The sequence below is a fragment of the Perna viridis genome, chromosome 5 (genome assembly GCF_037379345.1).
Source record: "Perna viridis isolate PV_CMFRI_1.1 ecotype Kerala chromosome 5, ASM3737934v1, whole genome shotgun sequence".
Lineage (NCBI taxonomy): Eukaryota > Metazoa > Mollusca > Bivalvia > Mytilida > Mytilidae > Perna > Perna viridis.
This window is the reverse complement of record NC_142449.1, coordinates 4,155,416-4,178,127: the sequence shown is the minus strand read 5'-3', so window position 1 is coordinate 4,178,127 and position 22,712 is coordinate 4,155,416. Positions and strand designations below refer to the sequence as shown.

Genomic DNA, 22,712 nt, shown 5'->3' with positions numbered 1-22,712 from the left:
CTAAAAGAACTGCTGACGAATAATTCCAAAATTGTTGCAAACTATATCATAGACTGTTTAGATATACGACGTGGTGTTATATAAAAACTTGCTTATTCAAACTTATTTCACCTATAACAAATGACGTTAAATTTATAGAACCCTCATTTTCATGTACATATGACAGTGCTTCGTAAGCCTATCTGGCTGGCTGAAAATATATCTGTAATCTATGTATTTGAACATGCAAATTCAGGTTGCACTTTAATAAATTATTTATTCATTATTCATATACTTATTGTCCATCGGCCAGATAACTAAACCCTACTCCCCCAACAGAGATTTTTGCAAACCCATATAGATTGATAAATATGTACATTAGAAACATAAATCCAAAATTGTTTGCCAAAAGATAAGTGTAGAGTTGTCGTGAAAACCAAAGTCTTAAAGTTGGCCACGAGGTCATTTTTTAATTTTCGTCTTTGAAACATTTTGATTCCATCCAAGTAAAATAATATCTTGTTTTCATCTTTACTATTAGGGAATATATAAAAAAGTTGCTAAACTTTTGAAAAAAGGAATAAAATAAAGTTTTACCCCATCCCTTAAAAATCGTCTACTAGAGGCAAACCAGTTTGACGTGTTTGGCTAAAATATGATAAAGGTGAACACAAAAATGAAGCGTGTACGATTAGATCTAACAAAAAATGTTTGAAAGGCAGCAAATGCCTTTTTTTTGTCCAAAAATATTTGTGACCACAAATCCTGAAACATAGGCTATTTTAAGATTGTGTAATGAAACGGTTGTTTCTTTTTTCAAGATCAAAACAGATTCAAAAGCTGAATCACGTGCGCTGTGGGTGATTGTACCATTATCAAAGGCACACAAAAGCAAATGATAAGGAACCTGATTAAAAATAACATAGGGGGTCTTTTTATCAAAATTAAAAATAAAAATTAACTGTGGAAAACAAATAAAAAAGTCAAAATATAGTAGTACGGCGTATTGATGTATAGCATGTAGTGCTGTGTCAGCCTTAGACCAAGACCTAAAAATGGATTATTTGTTCTCGTTTGTTCCATCTGGAGAAGTTGTTTTTAATTTTTTCATCCAAAAGCTTTCCGGAGACACTTTTACATTTTTATTATGTTCTATGATCGTAACAACAATGTTGTGGAGATCCTCCTGGGTGTGTCCGGCGGATCTAAGATGGCGACTTAGAGGGTAGTCTGATTTGCATTTGTAGTCACTGCAATGACCATTCATATGCCTGTTAAAAGGTTGTTCTGTTCACCTACGTACTGCATACCACATCGGCACTGGAGAAGGTATATGGTATTTTCGCAAGTCACGTCGCAAAAAATGGCAATTTCCTTTCCAGTGCAGTAGCTTTTAAACGTTTTGGTGTGCAGTATCTTGGTACAGGTCTTGCATCTTTTATCTCCACATAGTCGACACTGGCCAGTTGTATTTTCTTTTGGCGGAGATGAAATCTCTGCTCTTACTAAGGCATCTCTTAGGCTACTAGGTCTACGGAATGCAAGGACCAGGCCCCAGGAAAGAGCTTGGAGAGCTTAGGATGTTTTTGAATGTTTTCCCAATTTGAATGCAGTAGCTGCAAGAGTTTCCCAAATGTTGGATAGTATGTAAGCACAAAAGGAACCATTTTGTTCTTTTTCTTAGGTTTGTACTTGAGGAGATCTTTACTGCTGATGTTGTTAGCACGTTCAAATCCCCGATCTATATCTGTTGATTTATAGCCACGCGATAACAAATGACAGGAGTGTAGAGTGAAGTGACATCAAGGGAGACCAGAAGAGTTTCGGGAGGTAAGAATTCATTGATTCCATTTTCCTCAGATACTCCGTGGTGTATTTTAAATATGACGGGAGCTTTTGAACAAGGGGTCGGAGATGGTAATCAACAAATTCAGAAATTTTTTTCGGTTGGGAGTTTATTAGCAGAAACTATGGGCCGTCCAGGGATATCTGTGAATTTTAGGCAGAAGGTAAAAACGTCCGGGTCTTGGATCCTCTGGTTTTAAGTATTCGAACTGTTCTTCAGTAATGCTGCCGTCCTTGAACATTTTGTTCAGTTCTGAAGTGATTTTTTTCACTAATAGATTAAGTAGGGTCGCTGGGTAGCTTTTTATAAAATCTTTCATCCGAAATTTGACGCATTGCCTCTGAGATGTAGTTATTTTTATCTATGGCACTGCCTTTGTCTGCTGGTTTTATACTTCTATCGTCACGGTTTTTCAACGACTGTATTGCTTTTTTCTCATCGGCCGTGATGTTGAAGAAAGATGGAATGTAGTTGTTGGATAAGTGTTTGACATCTGATTTTATTTTTTCAATAACATTTTCTAGCGTGCCACATTTATTCGGTTTAGGAGCCCATGGATTTTTCTTTTTGAATTTTCGAGTGTATAGGCCACTTTCTACATGGTCGGAGTCAGAACTGTCAGGGTCCATATCCTGGTATTTATGTTTGTTAGCAAAATGTTCTTTGAGCCTGAGGGATCTAGCAAATTTGTCTAGGTCATCTTCAAGTTGAACTTCATCTATTTCGTTTAACATCACCAGAAGATGGTAAAATTTACATAGAATATTTCGGATAACTGATATCCTTCTTCAGTATAAAACTCATAAAACTTATAAAACTTTTCGAGCATAAAACTCACAAAGTTCAAGATCAAAACAGATTCAGAAGCTGAATCACTTACGCTGTGGGTGATTAAAATTAAAAATAAAAAATAACTGTGAAAAACAATTAAAAAAAGTTTTCCACAGTTAATTTTTATTTTTAATTTTGATAAAAAAAACCCTTTGTTATTTTCATTCAGGCTCCTTATCATTTGCTTATGTGTGCCTTTGATAAAGGTAAAATCAACCACAGCCAGTAGGAATGACCCGGTCAGCGAAAGCTAAATTTTCAAATAGCCTATCTGGTCGAGTGGTCTAGGGCGCTGGACTTAGTGCAGGCGGTGTTGCCATAGATGTCACAGCGGTACGAGTTCGAGTCCCGAGGAGGGAAGGACCAAAAATTTGCATCGCAAATTTTACAGTTCTAACATCGTTGGGAATTTTTCAGACCTTTCTATATATATCAAATCACAAACAAATCAACATTATACAAACGTCCCAGAATGTGACGACTCTATTCGCTACACTGCTCCATCGGATCAAATTGATACAGGGAAGATAAAGTAAACGTATAGAAAGGTCTGAAAACTGTTCATTGTATTTTTTTTCTCCGTATATACGTTGTTTTTGATTTCGTTCGTCCATGTTTGGACTATTTTTGTTTCTTTGATTACTTCTTTTTCCATTAAGTGTTTTATTGTTAGTGCGATTGTAGTAATTTCTGTTATTATAGTTTTCCCTCTGGGAATGCATGTAGTACTTACTTTTTCTTGGGCGTCTTTTAGTACCTGTGCATATGTTCTCTCTGTGACTTGCTTTATAAATGGGTTTTGTGAATTTTTTAATTCAACTTCATAATTGCTGAACCAATTGTCACTCTTCTCCCATCTCTACAATGAGTTCATTTCTTCGTTTTGGCATTGTTCAATCCATAGTTTATGAACTTTTTCTCGTGTAGGACCATCTGTCTTCTTTGATATTTCTGAGAGCATTTCTTCATCGATTGTTTTGAATTTTTCCTCACTGCTTTCAGATCTTATTTTTAGAAGTTCAATTTCCATATTTATTTTATTGATGGTCATTTTCTCTTAGTCTTCTCTGTTGTTCAGGTTCATTGCTTATATATATATTTATATATATACATATATTATCGTCTCAGAATGTGACGACTTTATTCGCTACACTGCTCCATCGGATAAAATTGATACAGGGAAGATATGTAAACGTATAGAAAGGTCTGAAAAATTCCCAACGATGTTAGAACTGTAAAATTTGCGATGCAATTTTTTGGTCGTTCCCTCTGCGGGACTCGAACTGCTGAGACATCTATGGCAACACCGCCTGCACAAAGTTCAGCGCCCTAGACCACTCGGCCAGCTAGATTACATAAAAATATGGCTTTCGCTGGCCGGGTCATTCCTCCTCGCAGGATTTAATCTAGGGCTGTAACTTAGTACACGATGTATGGTAGTACGGGATAGTTCATTTAGGTGTTATTATGTAGGATAGAGGATCAAATTAATGATGCATGTTACAACAAATCAATATTATACAAGATATATATGTATGTAACATTACATATCCATCAGTCATTTTTAATATATTTTCACGATGAAATATAAGTTTCCAACAGAGCATGACTGATTCTAAGGAATACAAACGCCAATGTTATCCAATTCCTTTAAAAAATCAAGGTACTCATGTGCTGAATCAATTTATACCGATTGTTTGAATTTTTACATATAAAATACGACTCAAATAATCGTTAAATTGCAAAAATAGGGTATAAAAAGAAAGTTCAGGGATCTAATTCAAACGTATCTTAAAACAAGCCTATTGTTGTAAATGGTTAATATTGAACTCTTTGATTTATTTTTAAATTCACAATTTTGATTACGAAGGACATCAAATAATAACAATAATAACAAAAACAAAAACAAAAACAAAAACAAAACAAAACTTACACACCAAAATTCATGATGTATCGTAGCAGTGCACCAGTTGGCGCAATATTCAGGTTCGATGTCTGTTTCTATGGAACACCAAGATGAATGAATACAAAACTCTCCAACTTATACAATATTCATAAGTCAATTAAAGTGTGTCATACCATTATTTCATGTCCCCATTACGTTCTATGTTAATATAAGCTATCTATTAGGCTCTAGCAAATTTTACATGACTACAGATGGCGCCGGAGGAGTTTCATTATGATGGACATCCTTTCTTTTACATTAACTCTCATAAAAATATCAACATACTTTATGTGTCTTCTAAGGAAGAACTGTAAAGTATGAGTAGCTAGGTGCAAAAATCACTACTTTCGTTTTGAAATTTATCCATATCAAGGGCCTTGAGATTTTGTTCAGAATTATTTTACCCTACACTGAAAATAAAAGTGTACAGCTCAATTCCTTCTCTCTGGACATTTCCATATCAAAATCTATAGGGTATCTAAGCTCAGTAAAATGGCTTAAATGGGATTTTCGATTTTTCCGTAAAAAGTCACATAAATTCGACTCTACAAGTTACTGCTCAACACAAACGTTTCAAATTTGGTATCATTTGATAGATAAATTAATTCTATACATCAATAAACCAAGACAAACTAATTTTGAAGAATGAATTAGAAAAAAAATACAATGCTTTTGTTGCTGAGAGCCAATTGTAATTAAAAAAATGTTTTAATTATGCGGACTCGACCAATATAATTTTGTGAAATGTGTAATTATTCATTCATATCTGCCTGCTCTTAGGAGATAATCAACATTGAAAATCCAATAGACACTCTTGTATTTCATTACCATTTACAGAGTTATCTCCATTAATTTTGAAATATACAGTGCATTCTATATAGTTTTTATATCATATGAACATAGGTTATATGAAAAACTCCATGTCACTTTCTGTATACTATGACATTTTAAAAAAAATATCAAAAATAAAAATATGTACCTGCTCTTACGGGAGGTAAAACAGGATAAAATATGGCTGCATCCCGAGCTCCGCAAGTAGGGAATATCGTAAACACAATGTAACTATTTGTGTGAAAAAAAAAGCACAAAAGATAATTTCATGTTCTAAGAGTACGGAAGCCCATTAGTGCCAGGTGTTCACTTATTTTTAAGTCGTTATAACGACTTAATATCTCTATAAGAGTGTGATGGCAGAAAGAAGGATTTACTTTGTCTTGACCTGGACATCTTGAACTGCGCGCAACCAGTTATAATGCATATGTATTGTTTCTGAGTGCCTGCACATTTATTGCGTTTTAGCAATAAAAAAACCTTTTTCGGATTTGTTTTATGTATCATTATTATTATAGGGTCTGTCTCAATCTTTTGACAATAACCCTTTTTTTTATTTGATTTACCTTTCCTTCCCTCTAAATAGTCAATGGTAGCTCCCAACACGCTTTGTGTACTCGTGACGTCATACAAGACGTTACGCCATTTTCCGTTGGACGACTGTTTGTTACGAAGGAGAAAAATAACCATTCTTTTGGGGCCGATTAAGCATGCTGTCGAGGAACGTAGTCGTGAAAATGACAAGTTTGGTCCTGGTTATTATCTGTGGCATCTACTGTGCACCGAGTGGTAACGCCGAAGGTAGGCAACTTGTGAAAACAAAACCGAATGACATGTCAACTACTGTGCTATCAATATATTTTGTGTTCTTTTACTTACTTGCGAATATTAACAGCAGTATATTGCCTGCAGATTAAAAAAAGTCGATGAAGTGCATTCCATTTTCCTAAGTTCATATTCATTTAAAAGTTCAATCCTTATAAATATGCAATATCTGTCATATTTGTGAATCGTACACTAATCCTGAAACAGTTTTAATATCCCAACAAAAATGACAATAAGTTACACAAAGATGGACAACAAAACCTTTAATACAGAAGAACTTTACTGCAAATATTTTAATATACCGTGATATATGAACATGTCTGATAACGTGATATAAACCGAGGGAAGTCCTCTACCTTTTTTGTAACAATGAATCACCAAACCTAAAAGAATAACCTATTTACGTGTTCACACTACTGTCAGATCTTGATGCCATCATGGAAAATAATATATTTTCTCGTTATTTTCATACTCAATTCACCTACAATGGAAAGATAAGGCGTGTTTTTTTTCTTCGAACATGTTTATCTGGTTAATCTTATTTAACCTAAACAGTTTCAAGACCACGATGCTTCACGATAATAAATATGCAATATTAAAAGACGATCGCCATCTTGGGAAGGTCTTTAACATGCTCTGGTTTATTGACCAGATGATCAAATGGTAGAGAGTACAAACAAAGAAAACGTCTAAACATTAACCGGAGTTGAAGCAGTTTATTGTTTCAAGAAAATGACGCCACAATGTAAAATTACATTGTTTATCGAACGTCATAAATGAATAAATGATAAACAAGTTTTATTTAGAATCGGCATGAAATACAGGTTAAAAGGTCAATGGGTAAAAATTTTGGGTCATGCGAGCAAAAATGGCAAGTGTCAAGTATAAACGGCCTAATGTAAGGGGACGACTTTTTGATTTCGCAATTTAATCAATTTGACTTTACATTCCGATGTAAATTTATCAATAGAAATGTTTATTCACCAATAAAGGGCCCATAAAGGGCATGGTTACAATACAAATTTTTTACATACAACCGTTTTGATTGAACATATATAATAACATATAATATCAATAGTTAATTTACAAACTAAATAATCGTCACATTTTTTTAGCTTTTACTTGAATTGTGAGTAATACATCATAGTAATCAACCCATAGTATTTAGTTATCATACTGGCACACCTCAGTTTCATTTACAAAATTGGATTATGATAATGGAGATTATAATTATGATCATCAAATTATTATATGAATAAAGATTGTAAATGTATATTCACTTAAGGGCATATCTATTTGCAATAATGATAGTAATGCATTAAAAAATAAATAAATAAATACAGTGGACATAATTCTCACTAGAAGCCTCTTTGTGCCCAATGCAGAGAAGCAAGTCCTTTGAGTTGCTTCAAGACAAGGGACACCAAGGGACGGTGCTCTAGGCTTCAAGTATGAAAATTAAGGATCAAATTTGCATATACTGGGCTTTTAATTACCCAAAATTCTTACATTACATATTACAATATAAGCAGAAAAAGATATATACGTTACACGTATCTATAGCAAATAGAGATAGCAGACTGAAGTAGTTTTGTAACATGAGCTATCAAAGAATCAACCCATGCAACTATATGTACTAACACAAGATTAACAAAGGAACATGCTCCACTATCATTCTATCGGTGTCATCCTAGTTTGCCCACTTTTAATTAATGGTTTAAATAAACATAGTTGGTTGTGTTGTTTTAACAATTTAAGTTTATTTCTGAAATGTAGGTATGTCGATGTTATGACTACATTATGTTTTAATGATGTGTGTGTTTTAATTGAAGATGAAAAACATGTTATACTTAATTGTCCTTTTTATTCACTTTTACGAACTGAGTTATACACCAAGCAAGCTATTCTTACCCTGAGTTTTTAACTGTATCTGGTGATGAAAAGTTTATATATTTATTTAGAAATGAAAACATGCTTTTATTATGCCAAAATCTGCCATGATATTTTAATTCAACGAAAAAATATTTCATATAGTTAATTTTTAATATTTTTTTATTGTTTGAAAATATTTATTTTATATGTTTTAAATGTAAAGATAGTCTCTCATAACTTTTTAAAGAGTGGCTCTCAATTGTATGTTTAAATGTCTGTATATACTACTAAATTTATTTGTACATTTATGTGAGCGGTGAGACTTTAATAAACTAAAACTATTTTGTCTTTTTGTCTTGTCTTTGTCTATAACTTTTACCTGTAAAATCTGATAAAGAATATCTTTATCTTCAACTATTTAATTAATAGGAATACGCAAACCAGGATTAAACCATTCCATCGATGAAGCCAATAACAAAATGTTCGCGATACGCTGATGTTATTGCCGATCAGGATCCGAAGCCATTAGTCCCTTCTGACGGAAAATGGCCCCTTCACATAAAAGAAATTTAAATAAGTTGTCAACAAATGGCACCTTTAAATCTTGTGAAATCTTTGGAAAAAACCTAAATATGGCCCGGACTGCTGCTTCTCAAAATTCCCTTCCAAACCACAGTGACTGATAATGTGTCCGCCGTTTTGGCCTATGCGGCAGGACTCCGACTGCCTATATCATTTGGATTGCCCGAAATTTTGACCAATGAAATGCATAGCTTTTTTATCCAATCATGCATATTACCACATTCACTGCAGTTGCCCCGATCCAGTGATCAATTCCTTATATGACTTACCTCGACTTCCCACGGATATTGACCGATCGTATAGTAACCTACATGTTCTAGAAAAAAAAACTGGTTCCTATAGGCGACTTTCACATTCACTTCCGTTCTGGAGCAGTTCTTCGTTTGTATCGAGATCAACTGGGGTCAACAGGCGTAAGGTAGATCAAGAGACATTGCAATGGGAGCTAAGGGAACATAAACTTGACTTTATTACTGCAAAGAACTTTAAAAAGATTTATAAGTCATAGAAACATTTCAGATATGTTCGGAGACATAAAAATCCACAAAACTGTCACCTTTCTTACAGCCTTCAAATCCGACACTTGTTTAACCGTAAACCAGTTTCCACCAGATTCGATGTAAATGACGAATGCGAAAGTCGTTTTTTTTTCGATTTAACTCTTATAATAGAAAAGATTAATTCAAGATTTTGAACGGAGCGTCGGTGATGCCCAGGTCCCCATATAATTATATGAAGATGCTCAAAATTACTGTTGGAACTTTTTTACGCATACGCACTGCGTGTGTTATGAAGTACTGTATATATCCCCGTCCGTCGAGATACATACGACAGCAATTATACAGCGATATGACAACATGTTGAATGTGTGAAATTCAAGAAAAATAACACGTCACATACGACGTGCGTATTTGACGTTGATGACGTGAACGGCTGTGTATATAAAATACAGAAAAAAGGTTACTTACTATGACAGATAAAAACTTTAATATTTGAAGACACTCCAGTAAGACATCTTTGTTATTTGGGATATTCAAAGGATGTATCATGGTCTTATATTCCTTGTCATTGTTCTATATGCCCTTCACCTACAGCTCGGGGAATATGAGCCCATGCCTCCTGGTAAAATCCCGAATAACCTACATTATAGCCACACCATAATGAATGTTTATGACAACTTCTGTGTCTCATATTAAACAAAAATAATATTACATTATGGCATGTTCCCTGTACTTTGCGAACAATGTCTATTTTATCATTCTTCGGCATATTTTCAGGGACTGAATTTAATAATTTTTTCCACTAGCTAAATTTAGCAAGTACTGAAAATTTACATTCGCTAAATTTATTTTTCAGGGTTATTTCTGGACTTTATATACATATACAATGTAGAATTCCACGGCAAATTTTAGCTAGGGCAAATAATTTCTACTAGCAAAACTGAATTTCAACTTGCATTTTTCAAGTATTTCCCCTGAAATTCGAGCAGTGTATTTTGGGTTTTCACTCTTTTTTTCCTATATTAACAGGTGAAGTGAACATCGTTAAGCGGGATGTTGAAGATGAGGTGGAGCTATACAAGAACAAAATTGCAGCCGGACCTTATGAAGACGAACGTGCAGGAAGAAGTATTGATGTATGTGTATTTTTTTTTAAACCCATTAATCTTATTTTAGTTCATTTGAACTTTGAATTGCTACACTGGTTCACTGCTATACATTACAAGGAAAACCTCAGCAAAGCGGTTTCAATCTCGGCAACACAAAAAGTCAAGGATCTAAAAGTTGGTACATACGTAACACATATAAATTAAAATACATACAAGAAAACACATAATAGTAAAGCAAATATGTTGAGGAAAAGTCTATGAGATATCCATCCTCCCCTGGGTCCCGTTTTAAAAAGAATCTAAAATTGAGAATATCCTCATTCAAATCCTTCCTCAACTAAAATTTCAACAGTTGAAATTTGTTGAACCAATCAATGCTTGGTTTCATAAAAAAAATCTTAAACTGAGATTTTCCTCAAATCTCTGACTTTATCCTCAAGCATGTAATTTCAAGTGACTTGATTGGTCGATATCTGAGTTGAGGAAGGAATTGAGGAAATCTCAATTTGATTTTTTATGAAACCGGCCCAAATCACTTGAAATTGAAGATTTGAGGAAAATCTCACTTTGAGATTTTTCATGAAACCCAGGCCTGAAACTATAAAAAAGATAAATAAAATCTGAGACCTTGATTTATTTACACACTATTGACTAGCACTAACGCCCAAGGTCTGTTATGTACTGATAACATTCATTTTGCTTTTGAAGTCTTCAACCAAACCAATCAGGAGTTTAACTCGACTTTCAGGAGGAAAAGGTTCTTTTTAAGAGTATGCGTAAATATTGTAGGTGCAGGACTTAGGTAAATCAGATCTTCAGAAATTTAGGGTCCTGGACCTCGGACAAGTGCTGATATGAACCCTTCACCAATTTAAATTTAAATTCAGAATGAATATGATTATTTTTAAGTACTTATCCGTCTAAGAATTGGGCAAAATGTATATAAGGTGTGGCACGCGAAGGAAAAAAAACCACAGATTTTATTGCTTTAACCAATTGATTATACCTGATAACTACCAAAAAATAACCATCAAAGTGTTTGTAAAATTTGTCTTTATAAGATATTGATAGATCAAATTTAGTTGAAATGCACAACGGAAAAATGGCGGGGAAATTTGCCTGCGCTCTTTCCTTATATAAGCAGTAAAAATATCTATGTCATAGATGCTTCAGGATAAACTTAAATAGCTTTTTGGTTGTTTTCTAGATTTACTAAAATATATTTTAGGCAAAAATGGCTAAATTGGGGAAAATGATGTGCCACCCATTGCCTGATTCTTACACAGAATGGTACTTAAATGACGTCCCTTATTTTTGTTTTGTTCATAATTCATATCCCAGCCCAAAAAGATGGGGCACATGTATATAGTGATAAAACTTTATTGGATTGTTTATCATCTAGATTGTTCCTTTCCTTAAGTCTTTTCCCAATGAATACTTAGTTGCTCAGTGTAGCGAAATTGGTCTAGAGATTACCAGACCGAATTTTATATTTTGAAGTTTCCTTCTATTTGGGCAACTAAGAAAGACAATAGTTTTTAGATGACCGAAGGTATTTTTACCAGACATGCTGTCGGTCATGCGGTATTTCGTTTTCACCGGGAGTATCTTTTTTCAGTTAGATCCAGTGCAATGCTGAAAAGATGCATAACATAAATGAAACCATGTCTGGAGAAAAAAAACTTTCCTCTTTATTATGGCAGACTGAAATCGTTATGCATACACCTTACGAGAAATTACAATGGTTTTAATTCAAAAATGCTCCCAAATTGTCCAAATAAATGATAACCTAAAAAATTAATCTCGAAACAGAATTATTACGATAACCAAACGACCAATCACGAATACTTGCGATTTACTTACGAGTGTTTTACGATAGGTAAATGAATTTTCAATAGGGTTGCATTTTGTCATATGAATAAAGCCTCATGCATTCTTCCATTTTGCATGTTTTACGTTAGAAATACCTCGGATGAATATTATGATAATACTCACAGTAAGTCAAAATATTGAAAAATTGCCATCCGGGCCAACCCATGAAAAAAATAACTCAACAGGAACTAAATGTTAATAATTAAGTAGCTGTCTTTGTAAGAATCATGCAAAATCTGAAAAATGTGATACATGTACACCCTAAAAAAGGCTACATATTTTTATTTTTGTAATTAAGTTGTTTTATGGGTCTATACTATGAAATGTATAATTATTCATTCAAATCTGCCTGCTCTTAGACGATAATCAACATTGAAAATCCAGTAGATTCTATTGTATTTGAGTGCCATTTACAGAGTTATCTCCCTTAATTTTGAAATCTACAGTGCATTCTATACAATTTTTATATCCCAAGACCACAGGTTATATGAAAAACCACATGTTAATTTCTGTTTACTATGACATTTCAAAAAAGATATCAAAAATAAAAATATGTAGGCTTTTTACCATGAATCACATTTTGCATGATCCTCAGGTGGAGTGACTTAATATTAAAGGGTGTGCAATAAACATGTTGTACTATTGTTTGGGTACTATTGTTTCAGTTATCGGTGTATCCAACATATCTTCACATTTCAGGGGCGTATTTTTCAGTTTCAATTTAACAATGATGAGTTTTTAAAAAAAAAAGAGGAATTTTCAGAATTTCACATTTCCTTCCATTTCACTTTAACTATAATTGGCATTTTTTGCAAATACTGTACTTAAAATAAGCTTTTGTATATTCAGATACAACTATATATTGTCTTAGCTTTGTAATTGCCACCCCAACCATGAAAAGGATACCTAAATATGAACCAAAATGTTAATTTTTAGCACATAATCAGTGTGGGAAACCTCCGCTCGCCAGCTCGCCAAATACGAGTAGATGTGTATTTTGGCGAGTTCTCATTTGCTTACACTTGTCAATTTTACAACCGTCATTTGATTGGCAAGTTCCAAGGAAAGTATACCAGCCAGCAGGTTATTTAGTAAAACATCCCTTAACATCATACATTTAAAAATATGTTCCCTACATTTCAAGAAGTTTAGCTTGAATATATCAAGTGAATTTTGGCATGAAATGCACAATTTTATTGACGTGTAAAGCATTGTTTACGATCTGCCATTTCTTTTCCAGTAAACGGGATGCGCCAAAACCTTGGCGACGGTCCTGATCTCGTATTAGTATTCAAACGGAATTATTTATGTAATTTAAGATTTGTTACCTTGCAAATTAGTTGTTTTATTGTCAAAATAAAAATGAACAAGAACCAAATGATGAATCTGTTGAAATATAATTTTATTTTTCAAATATGAGAAATGGAGTACTTATTTTGTTACTGTAAAGTACATGAAAAACTTAAATGGGAGGGAATATTCGAAAATGGAAAAGTTTTTGATAAATTTAAAAACAAATGAAAATATAGTTGAAGAAAGAAAAAGAAAGGCAGAAGATAGTCAAATCCAAGAGAAAACAGATGACAGTACAGAAAAAAAAACCAAAACATGTGGCTAGTTGAATTTATATTTGGCTTGCAAGACCAATATTACACTAGCCAGAATGGCAAGTTGAGGAAAAATGGTTTCTCACACTGCATAATAGATGTAAAAAAGACATGTTGTGTACTATTGTTTTAATTATCGAGGTATTCAACATATCTTCTCATTTCAGGCGAGTTATTTTCAGTTTCAAGCTGACAATAATGAGTTTTTCCATAAAATTAGGAATTTTCGGATTTTAATATTTTCTATTGATCGGCATTCCAATGGGAACAAATTGTGCTCCTTTACTAGCTGACCTATTCCTTCACTCTTATGAGGCTGACTTTATAGCTGATCTGATCAGAAAGAAAGAATATTGTTTGGCTAGATCCTTCAATCTCAGTTTCCGCTATATAGATGACGTGTTATCTTTAAACAATCCTAATTTCGGGGATTTGATACATCGCATCTACCCAAAAGAACTTGAGATAAAAGATACTAAAGACACTGTGAAGTCTGCCTCATATCTTGACCTACAGTTAGAAATCGATGTTAAAGGAAAACTATTGACCAAACTATACGACAAACGTGATGACTTTTCATTCAGAATTGTCAACTTTCCTTTCATCTGTGGCAACATCCCTTCGGCTCCTGCGTATGGAGTGTTTATATAGTATTGCCGAAACTACGCAGACTTTTTGTATCGCGCTAGAACTCTAACAAATAGGCTTCTTGAACAGGGTTATGTTGCTACAAGATTGAAGTCATCACTACAGAAGTTTTATGGTCGTCATCATGAACTCGTGGATCGTTATGGTGTATCCATCAGCACCATGAAAACTGGTTTATTCAACGGGTCATAGTTTTCCTTTCCTCGTTTGTCTACCCCGGACTTGACTTTTTATGAGCAACTCGAGCAACTCGGCGGGTGTTTCTAGAAAAGCAGAGGATGCTTACCCTACCGGTGCACCTGGTCCATGCTCCCAGTTTTTAGTGGAGTCCGAGTTGCTCATTTACTTTTGTTACTTTGTATGTATGATTTTAGTTACTTTATGTTCTTTGTTGTGTATGTCTGTTTTCCATGTCTGGTCTTTGTCCCTGGATTACATTCTTTTGATAACCGCTATAACCTTGGTTCCCTTGATTACTCTTTTCTACCATTTCGCCTGTAATGGGCAATGTTTTTCAAGTACCCTACTTCAAACACACTTTTGTATATTCAAACACATTTATGTAGCACCTTACCTAATGAGTAAAGGCAATGCACAATTAAACGTATTCTAGGCCATTTGGGCGAAAGAATGGTACCCTTACCCACTAAAATCTGCCACAATGTGAAAGAAAATGATCGTTTATAGCATACGCAAAATTATGATGGATCTATGTTGACAAAAATTCAGTTTCTAATACTGGATTTGATTTTGTTTGCTATCATTATTTTTTATACATATAAGGTTTCAAAGAAGCAACTACGATGAATAATTGGTATACATATATCCAACACCATTTCAAAAAATGCTAATCTACCACATACGAATTCTGCGGTCCTTTTCACAAAAATCGTAAGTGTAAAATTAGTTGTAAGTTATGATGTCATAATAGAGTTAAGTATTGTGACGTCACAACTAACGACTAATTTTACTTTTACGATTTTTTGTGAAAAGGGTCGTAGGGTTTTTCACGGAAATTTTACTGGGTATGGGGTACCATTTTTTCGCCCAAATGGCTTGGAATACGTTAAAGCATGTGTTTATATATGCAAAAGTTTGTTTGAAGTAGGGTACTTGAAAAAAATGCCAATTACCGTTGAAATGGAAGAATATAAAAATCCGAAAATTCCCTATTTTATGAAAAACTCATTATTGTCATATTGAAACTGAAAAATACGCGCCTGAAATGAGCAGATATGTTGAATACATCGATAATTAAAATACTAGAACACTAAATGTCTATTGTGCAATATTGAGACAATATCGGGTGATATAGTAGAAATTCTGAAAATTCCCATTTTTTCGATCTTATAGCAATGTCACCCCAAAAGGAAAATCTAAGCGCCTGCATTAATCAGATATGTTAGTTACATCATTATCTTAATTATGAATACCTTAAATATGAGCTCTACAATGTCAGTATGCTGTGAGTGATAATTCTGTTTTATACTGAGACCAGTTTTCTAGGGGTAAAGGTAATATTTTTAACATTGTTTGAAAGTCTTTTCTTGAAAATTAGTTTTTCATTGTTCATTTATGTAGAAAATTAAATTATCTATCGAATGATATCAAATTTGAGACGTTTTAGTTGAGCAGTAAGTTGGAAAGAATTTTTGTGACTTTTGCCCGAAAAATCGAAAATCCCATTTTTCGCATTTTTTGATAAATTCGGACTACGGAAATCGCCAAACTCATCAAAAAAACCCCAGAGGTATAAATTGTAACAATACTAAACAAAGTACCAAATAAGCTATTTTTTACTGAAGCATCAATACTCTAGGGGTTTTGACATTGAAAAATATGTCAATTTCAGCAATTTTTAGGCGGGGTAGGGGTAAATGTCTTTCATTTTATCACCAAACCCTTAGTGTTATCGCAATTTTTTGTACCATTGTAAAGCTAAGACAGTAGGCTACATGATGGTACCTAAATTTGTTTATTTTGTTTACACATGTCATCCCAGGAAGGCTAAGACGCTCAAGCAATTGAGTCACAAAAATCTTGGTTTTTTTTTACCCAGTGGGGTACAAATATAGGCGTATACTGAAATAGATTCCGAAATATTCTTTGGCGACAAATTGATTCGGTAATGGGAGGTATTAAGGTACCTAAAGATCACCATGTCATGCCACATTTCATCCGAAACAAATTCATTCATTTGAGATCACAAACTCAAGTTTTCTATAAAAAGTGAATGTTAGTTACTGAAACGGAAAGATTGAAATAAATAATAAAAAAAAGCACTAGAAACTTTTTCCCTCCGCGGCACTCGAACTCGTACCGCTATGACATCTATAGCAGCACCGCCAGCACCTTAAACCACTCGGCCAGCTAGGCTATTTTTCTGAAATCATAATGGGTTAAACATTGGATTGGAACAAAAAAAGACATATTCTGCGCCGCCCGTTACATCGGATCTGCCTGGTTTCAGCATGGACTGCCTCTAAAAAGATTTAAGGAAAAAACCAGGGTGTTCAGGAATAAAGAAATGAAACCATGCCCTATACAGTCTTTATTTATTACATCATGACACTTGCCCTAATGAGATGTACACATTAGCCTGTATAAAGATTCTTGTCTATCACTACCAGTGATCTAATTTAAGGGGAAATACTTGCTAAATGCCAGATAAACTAATATTTCATTAAAGTAGACATTATTTCCAATTATTAAATTTGCTTGTAGGATTCTGCATATTTTACATGTTAAGTCAAGAAATATCTGAAGGAACTGAGATTTACCGAGTGGAATATTTTGTAACTTGCTAAACTTGGCTATAGTATAGTAAAATATTTGAAAAAAAGGGGGTTCCTATTTTGTACCTTCAGCTTTGCCCAAGGTTGCCTCTGTCAGACAGACTGCTGCAGATAATTTTGTGTCAGTTTGTTGAAAAAAAAAAGCGATATATAGATATTAAGACATGCAAATCTAACAATTTTTCGCAATAGAACGATATACATTTTCTTATATTTTTATATTATTGTTTCTTGTAAAGAACCGCCGTTGTGAATAAGAAAATATTCATAGTCTTTTTTAAACGGTAAAACAGTGATAACTTCGATCTCCGTGAGCCATTAAAATCTTAACAAAGTTGTTGATTTAAATATTTAAATACATTGTGTACGATTTTCTTATACTAAGATAGAGTAATTAGTAAATACGATGAAAAGATAAATATACTAAATGAACGAACTATTTTTAAAGACTCTCGTTTCCTTGAATTGTAGACTGACGATAACTCAGAAAAAAGAGAAGATTCAAGTCTGGATACTAAAAGTTTAGAGTCTGAAATTGAGCAGTTAGTCGGACAGAGTGAAGGCCAAAGCGATGATAGAGTAAAACGCGATGCAGAAGATAATACAGAAAAACGTGAAAATGAAGAAAATCAAAACGTAAATGAAGATAATGATGAAATCGCGAAAAGAAGTGATAATGACGGTGACAGTGATGATGGTGATAAGATGAAAAGAAACGATGATGATGACGACGACGATGATGATAAGATGAAAAGAAGTGATGACGAAGACGATGATGACAAATTAGTGCGGGATGCAGATGAAGCCGATGATGAAGATAGGAGAAGAGACTCAGATGATGACGACGACGATGATGATGACGATGATGACGATGACAGGAGAAAAAGAGACTCAGATGACGATGACGATGACGACGATGATGATGACGAAAAGATCAAAAGAGATTCTGACGACGACGACGACGATGATGATGACGATGATAAGATCAAACGAGACGCTGAAGACGACGACGACGACGACGATGATGATGATGAGAGAAGAGTAAAAAGAGATGTTGGTGATAGGTCTGTACGAGAGGATGACGACGACGACGATGATGATGATGACGACGATAGATACATTCGTGATGATGATGATGACGACGACGACGACGATGATGATGACGACGATGATAGATTTTTGCGGGAAGAAGATGATGACGACGATGACGATGATGATGATGATGACGATGATAGAAGAAGTATGCGAGAAGATAGTGATGATAAACAAGTAATTGGTGACGGCGATGATCGCTCTTTACGTAATGAAAACGACGAGGAGTCTGTAAGGTCTTTGTTGAATACTTTAAATCTTGCTGGAAATACTAAAAACTCTTTATCAAGCAATTCTGAAATCTTAGATCATAATAATGTTGCACGTGATGCACCTTATGATGCTGCGTCTGCAGCCGCTGCAGCAGCCAATCTGAACTTCGATTTTGATGGAAAAGATCGATTAAGTCGAGACACTGGTTTAAATGCATATGACGAAAATGTTGAAAATGAAAATTTTAATCATATTAGCAACAGTGAGCCTTAATAAAAATAAACTAAGGAGGACAAGTAGTGAATATATATATATATATATTGATATATGTACATGATTTTAGCAGTACTGTACCGGGAGGGATCTTCATTACAATACATTAATTAATAGTGAAATACTACAAGTAATGTATAGGTATCTGCTGACCGAATTCATTTCTGCATATTCAATTAAATTTTGCTTCGACGGCTACACTATTTATTTGATGTTCTTAGAAATGATCACATTGTATTGAATCATTATCGGTATATGGTCAAATTGATGTTGGACTGAAAAAAATATTTACTATAAGTATAGAGTCAATTGTCTAAAGAGCTGCTGGTCTGTTCGTTTTTTCAGCCACTAAAGTTTATTTTGAATGTGCTTATTGTCGTGTTACTTGCTTAACATAGCTTACGGAGAGCCACGGATCATGCATGTCAGATAACGGGTAGAAGGCCCTTTTATGATGGTTACAATTTGTGAAAAATCAAACATTTCATGCATTTCTTTTCTCGATTTGTATTTGGGTTTAATAGAGCTCACCCGAATCTACTTTAGTAGTTAGTTGTAAGTAGAAGGGAGTAAGGGTAAGAACACTTACGCAATAACGACATGATAACTGGCTGTTTGTTTCCAAGTACACTATCATACTTAACTTCCAAGTGTAATTTATGAAATATAGAATCTACAACGATAACGAGTTGATTATTGAATTTCTCACATCGAGTGAAATAAATTTTATAGTTTTGATAGCGAGGCTTGCCGAGCTATACAAACTATAAAATTTATTTCACGAGATATGGACAATTCATAATCAACAAGCTTTGAGTGTATATTCTGTTTCTCCAATGCCCTAAAAACGTCAAAAAATACAAAAAAATGAAAAGCGCACGAAACGTTATGATTCCGATTCGTAGGAAACATTTTGACGTCACACAAACGCAAACATTCCAAACAAAAGAAACCAGACGATTTCAAAGGTTTTTTTCACTTCAAATCTTCCCGAGTCCCTTCATAATCCTTATTTAAAGTGAGAAAACACCAACATTATCTCATTTAATTGAAATATAACTTCAATGGCAATCGAGGCGATTCAAGATGGAATCAAAAAAGACAATTGATTTCTAAGCCAATCGAACTCTGAGAATAAAAAAGTCACTAGTGATGAGAACATTTTTTTCCACGCCGTTCAAGCGGTATGAAAATTGAAGCAAAATTAGAGAAAGCGTTTTCTCATTTCTGTGTTCTGCGAGGACAGGTTTCTTTAGTCGCAAATAAGTTTTATCTTCCTCTATGTCTCTCTTTAATTTCCTCCATACAAATGGAGTTTTAAACATGAAAAATCAGGAATGTAATACAAAAGTCAATTTACAAGAAAAACAAGAAGTTAGGTATGGGGGTGATTCATCATATCTTAAAATGACCAATGAAACTATACATATCAGGTCCTAAAAACAACTCATTCTATGCTCATTTTCGTGGATTTGCTACTTTTCATGAATATTTTTTTACTGGTTACAGTGTAAAAATTCTGGTGGGAATTTTTCCTGTACCTTTTTCTGTAGTAGATTGATTGATTGATTGTTTGGGTTTAACGTCCGATCAGCAATATTTCAGCTATATTCAGACGAACATGAAATGATGATGAAATAAAAAAGGGATGGGACACAAGGGCAACACGGTCAACAAATTTAGATTGCCACTAAAAAGGGAGGGATGGCTAGGGTCGGGCAATTTAGCCTCCTGTGGCGGAGCGCAAAGGTTCCTACTCCTATCGAATACCACAGCAGGGTTCCTTAACGTGCGAGGAATGTGGCATCTTTCCAAACACGGTGCACCACTATGGTTTGCAGTCAGGTTTTTCGTATTATAGCCTGACAACCCACGCATGTAACACGCCAGGGGTACCCCATTCCAAACGGAAGTCAAGAGTGATATTTTAAGAATTAGAAAAACTGCGAAGAAGACTTCCTAATGTTTGTACGGTAACGCTAGAGAATTTCTATTGTGGACGAGTACCAATTTGCTTAACGTGGCCATAATTTAATAATTTCAGGCCAAGCCGGCTGTGAAAAAAAATTTGTTGTGAACAAAATATTGTCAATGATTTGCGATCAATAGTAATCAAAATATTTAAAATGTGCATTTTTCGGATCTAGAATAGGAAAGGGGGTGAAAAACCGCTCCATTTGTTCGAAAATTTTGTTATTTTCATGCAGAATTTTTTAGCAAAAATGAGCAATTTTTTAATAAGCATGCACAACTCCTTTAAACTTCGCGGGTGGAGGATTTAAAAACATTAAATTGTTCCAATAGAACTTAAGAAATCATTGAAATTCACTCATTTGAGGACCCCGAACATTAAACTACAGCATGAATAAGTTCATTTACTTTTACATCTTAACCTCCCCCTCCTTTCCCTCTCGTGGCGTATAGTTACATGTTTGGCAAGCACCCAAGTCGGACTGAAGCATTTATGAATACCAAATATACCAAAATATAATATAGACACTGTTTCAAATATAAGTATTGGAAGGGGTCTGTGGTTCTTAGTGTTAATCAGATTTTTTACCATAAAATTTATATGGAAAGTATTCATTTTATGGTTATTCTATTTTATCACTTCTTTCTTCACTATCTTAGAATGTTGAGTTGGATAGACATTAAACCTTCATTTTGAACAATCTTATGAATGAACATGTCTTTTTTTTCTTTTATTTTTTTTTTTTCAAAATTAAAATCAGGATATGTATGACAGAAAATTAAACATAATCTACTTCAGACCTCCAAAATGACATTTTGGTGGTTTAAATATATGAATTGATCCATTTATGACCTTAGCACTTCATCAACACACATACATTGTGCACGTAGTAGATGTATGACAAATTACTGGGGAGGGGTTAGAAGCAGATCAAGTAAAATTGGTTTACAAACGTATGAGATGTATGGGATGTTATTGACAATTTAAATAGAAGTATCAGCCTTCCTTCTTTTTCAAGAAAAAAAAAACGTAATCTGCTAAATATTGAATATCATATGGAAATTGATCATATTCATATCTTAAAACATGTCATAATCTGATTTCCTTTTATACTGATTCTCGTGATTACGCCTCCCTACATAAAACCCTGGACCCGCCCCTATAATATGTTCAAATATCCTGAATATCTCTTTAAATCATAATAATAGCTGAGACTGTTTCATTGTTTTGTTTTCATTTGCAAGCTGGTAAATGAATTGGATGACCATGTGTGAAATATTCTTAAGTTTACTTGTATTGTGTGCCAGCTTTTTAAAAATTTGCTCATTATTGCTAAAATTCACCCCACCGTTTTTTAGATCCGCAAAAATGCATGACATTTTAAATATTGTGAATACCTATTGACCTCAAATCATCGACCATTTTTTTAACAACACAAATTTTTTCCACAGCTGGCTCGGCCTGTAAAGCTAAATTGGTCCTCGTCCACAACAGTAATTCTCTAGCGTTACCGTATAGAGTTCAACACTCGGAAGTCTTCGCGGTTTTGTAGGGCTTCTCCTAAGGCGGGTCGCGCTATAGTGATCAGTCTGTCTGTCCGTCCGTAACGAATTCGCGTCCGCTCTATATCTAGAGAACCGTTATGATTCCATACTTTATACTTAACATGTATATTAACCAACACCAGAGGATGTGTCATAATGTATATATAACTTCCTAGGTCAAAGGTGAAGATAAAAAAACTTTGGTTTCATTTGACAACCCCATGTCCTGTGGTAAAGATCGTGTTCGCTCTATATCTTGAGAACCGTTATCTTTATTTATGACACGTATATTAACCACACCAGAGAGTGTGTCATAACGTATGTACAACTTCCTAGGTCAAAGGTCAAGGTCGAAAACTTTGGTAACAGTTGACAA

At 34.1% G+C, this 22,712-nt stretch overlaps 2 protein-coding genes across 2 annotated transcripts in view; both read left to right on the top strand.

The window, feature by feature from the left end:
- The window catches only part of LOC148615661 (uncharacterized), a 191,876-nt gene that overhangs the window by 146,714 nt on the left and 22,450 nt on the right, over positions 1-22,712 (top strand). The window lies entirely within an intron of this gene.
- Positions 6,058-19,012, top strand: LOC148615662 (uncharacterized). Its single transcript, XM_088582126.1, has 3 exons — positions 6,058-6,233; positions 10,241-10,347; positions 17,714-19,012. The coding sequence occupies exons 1-3, from the start codon at positions 6,143-6,145 to the stop codon at positions 18,818-18,820; spliced, it is 1,305 nt and encodes a 434-aa protein (XP_088438252.1). The 5' UTR covers positions 6,058-6,142; the 3' UTR covers positions 18,821-19,012.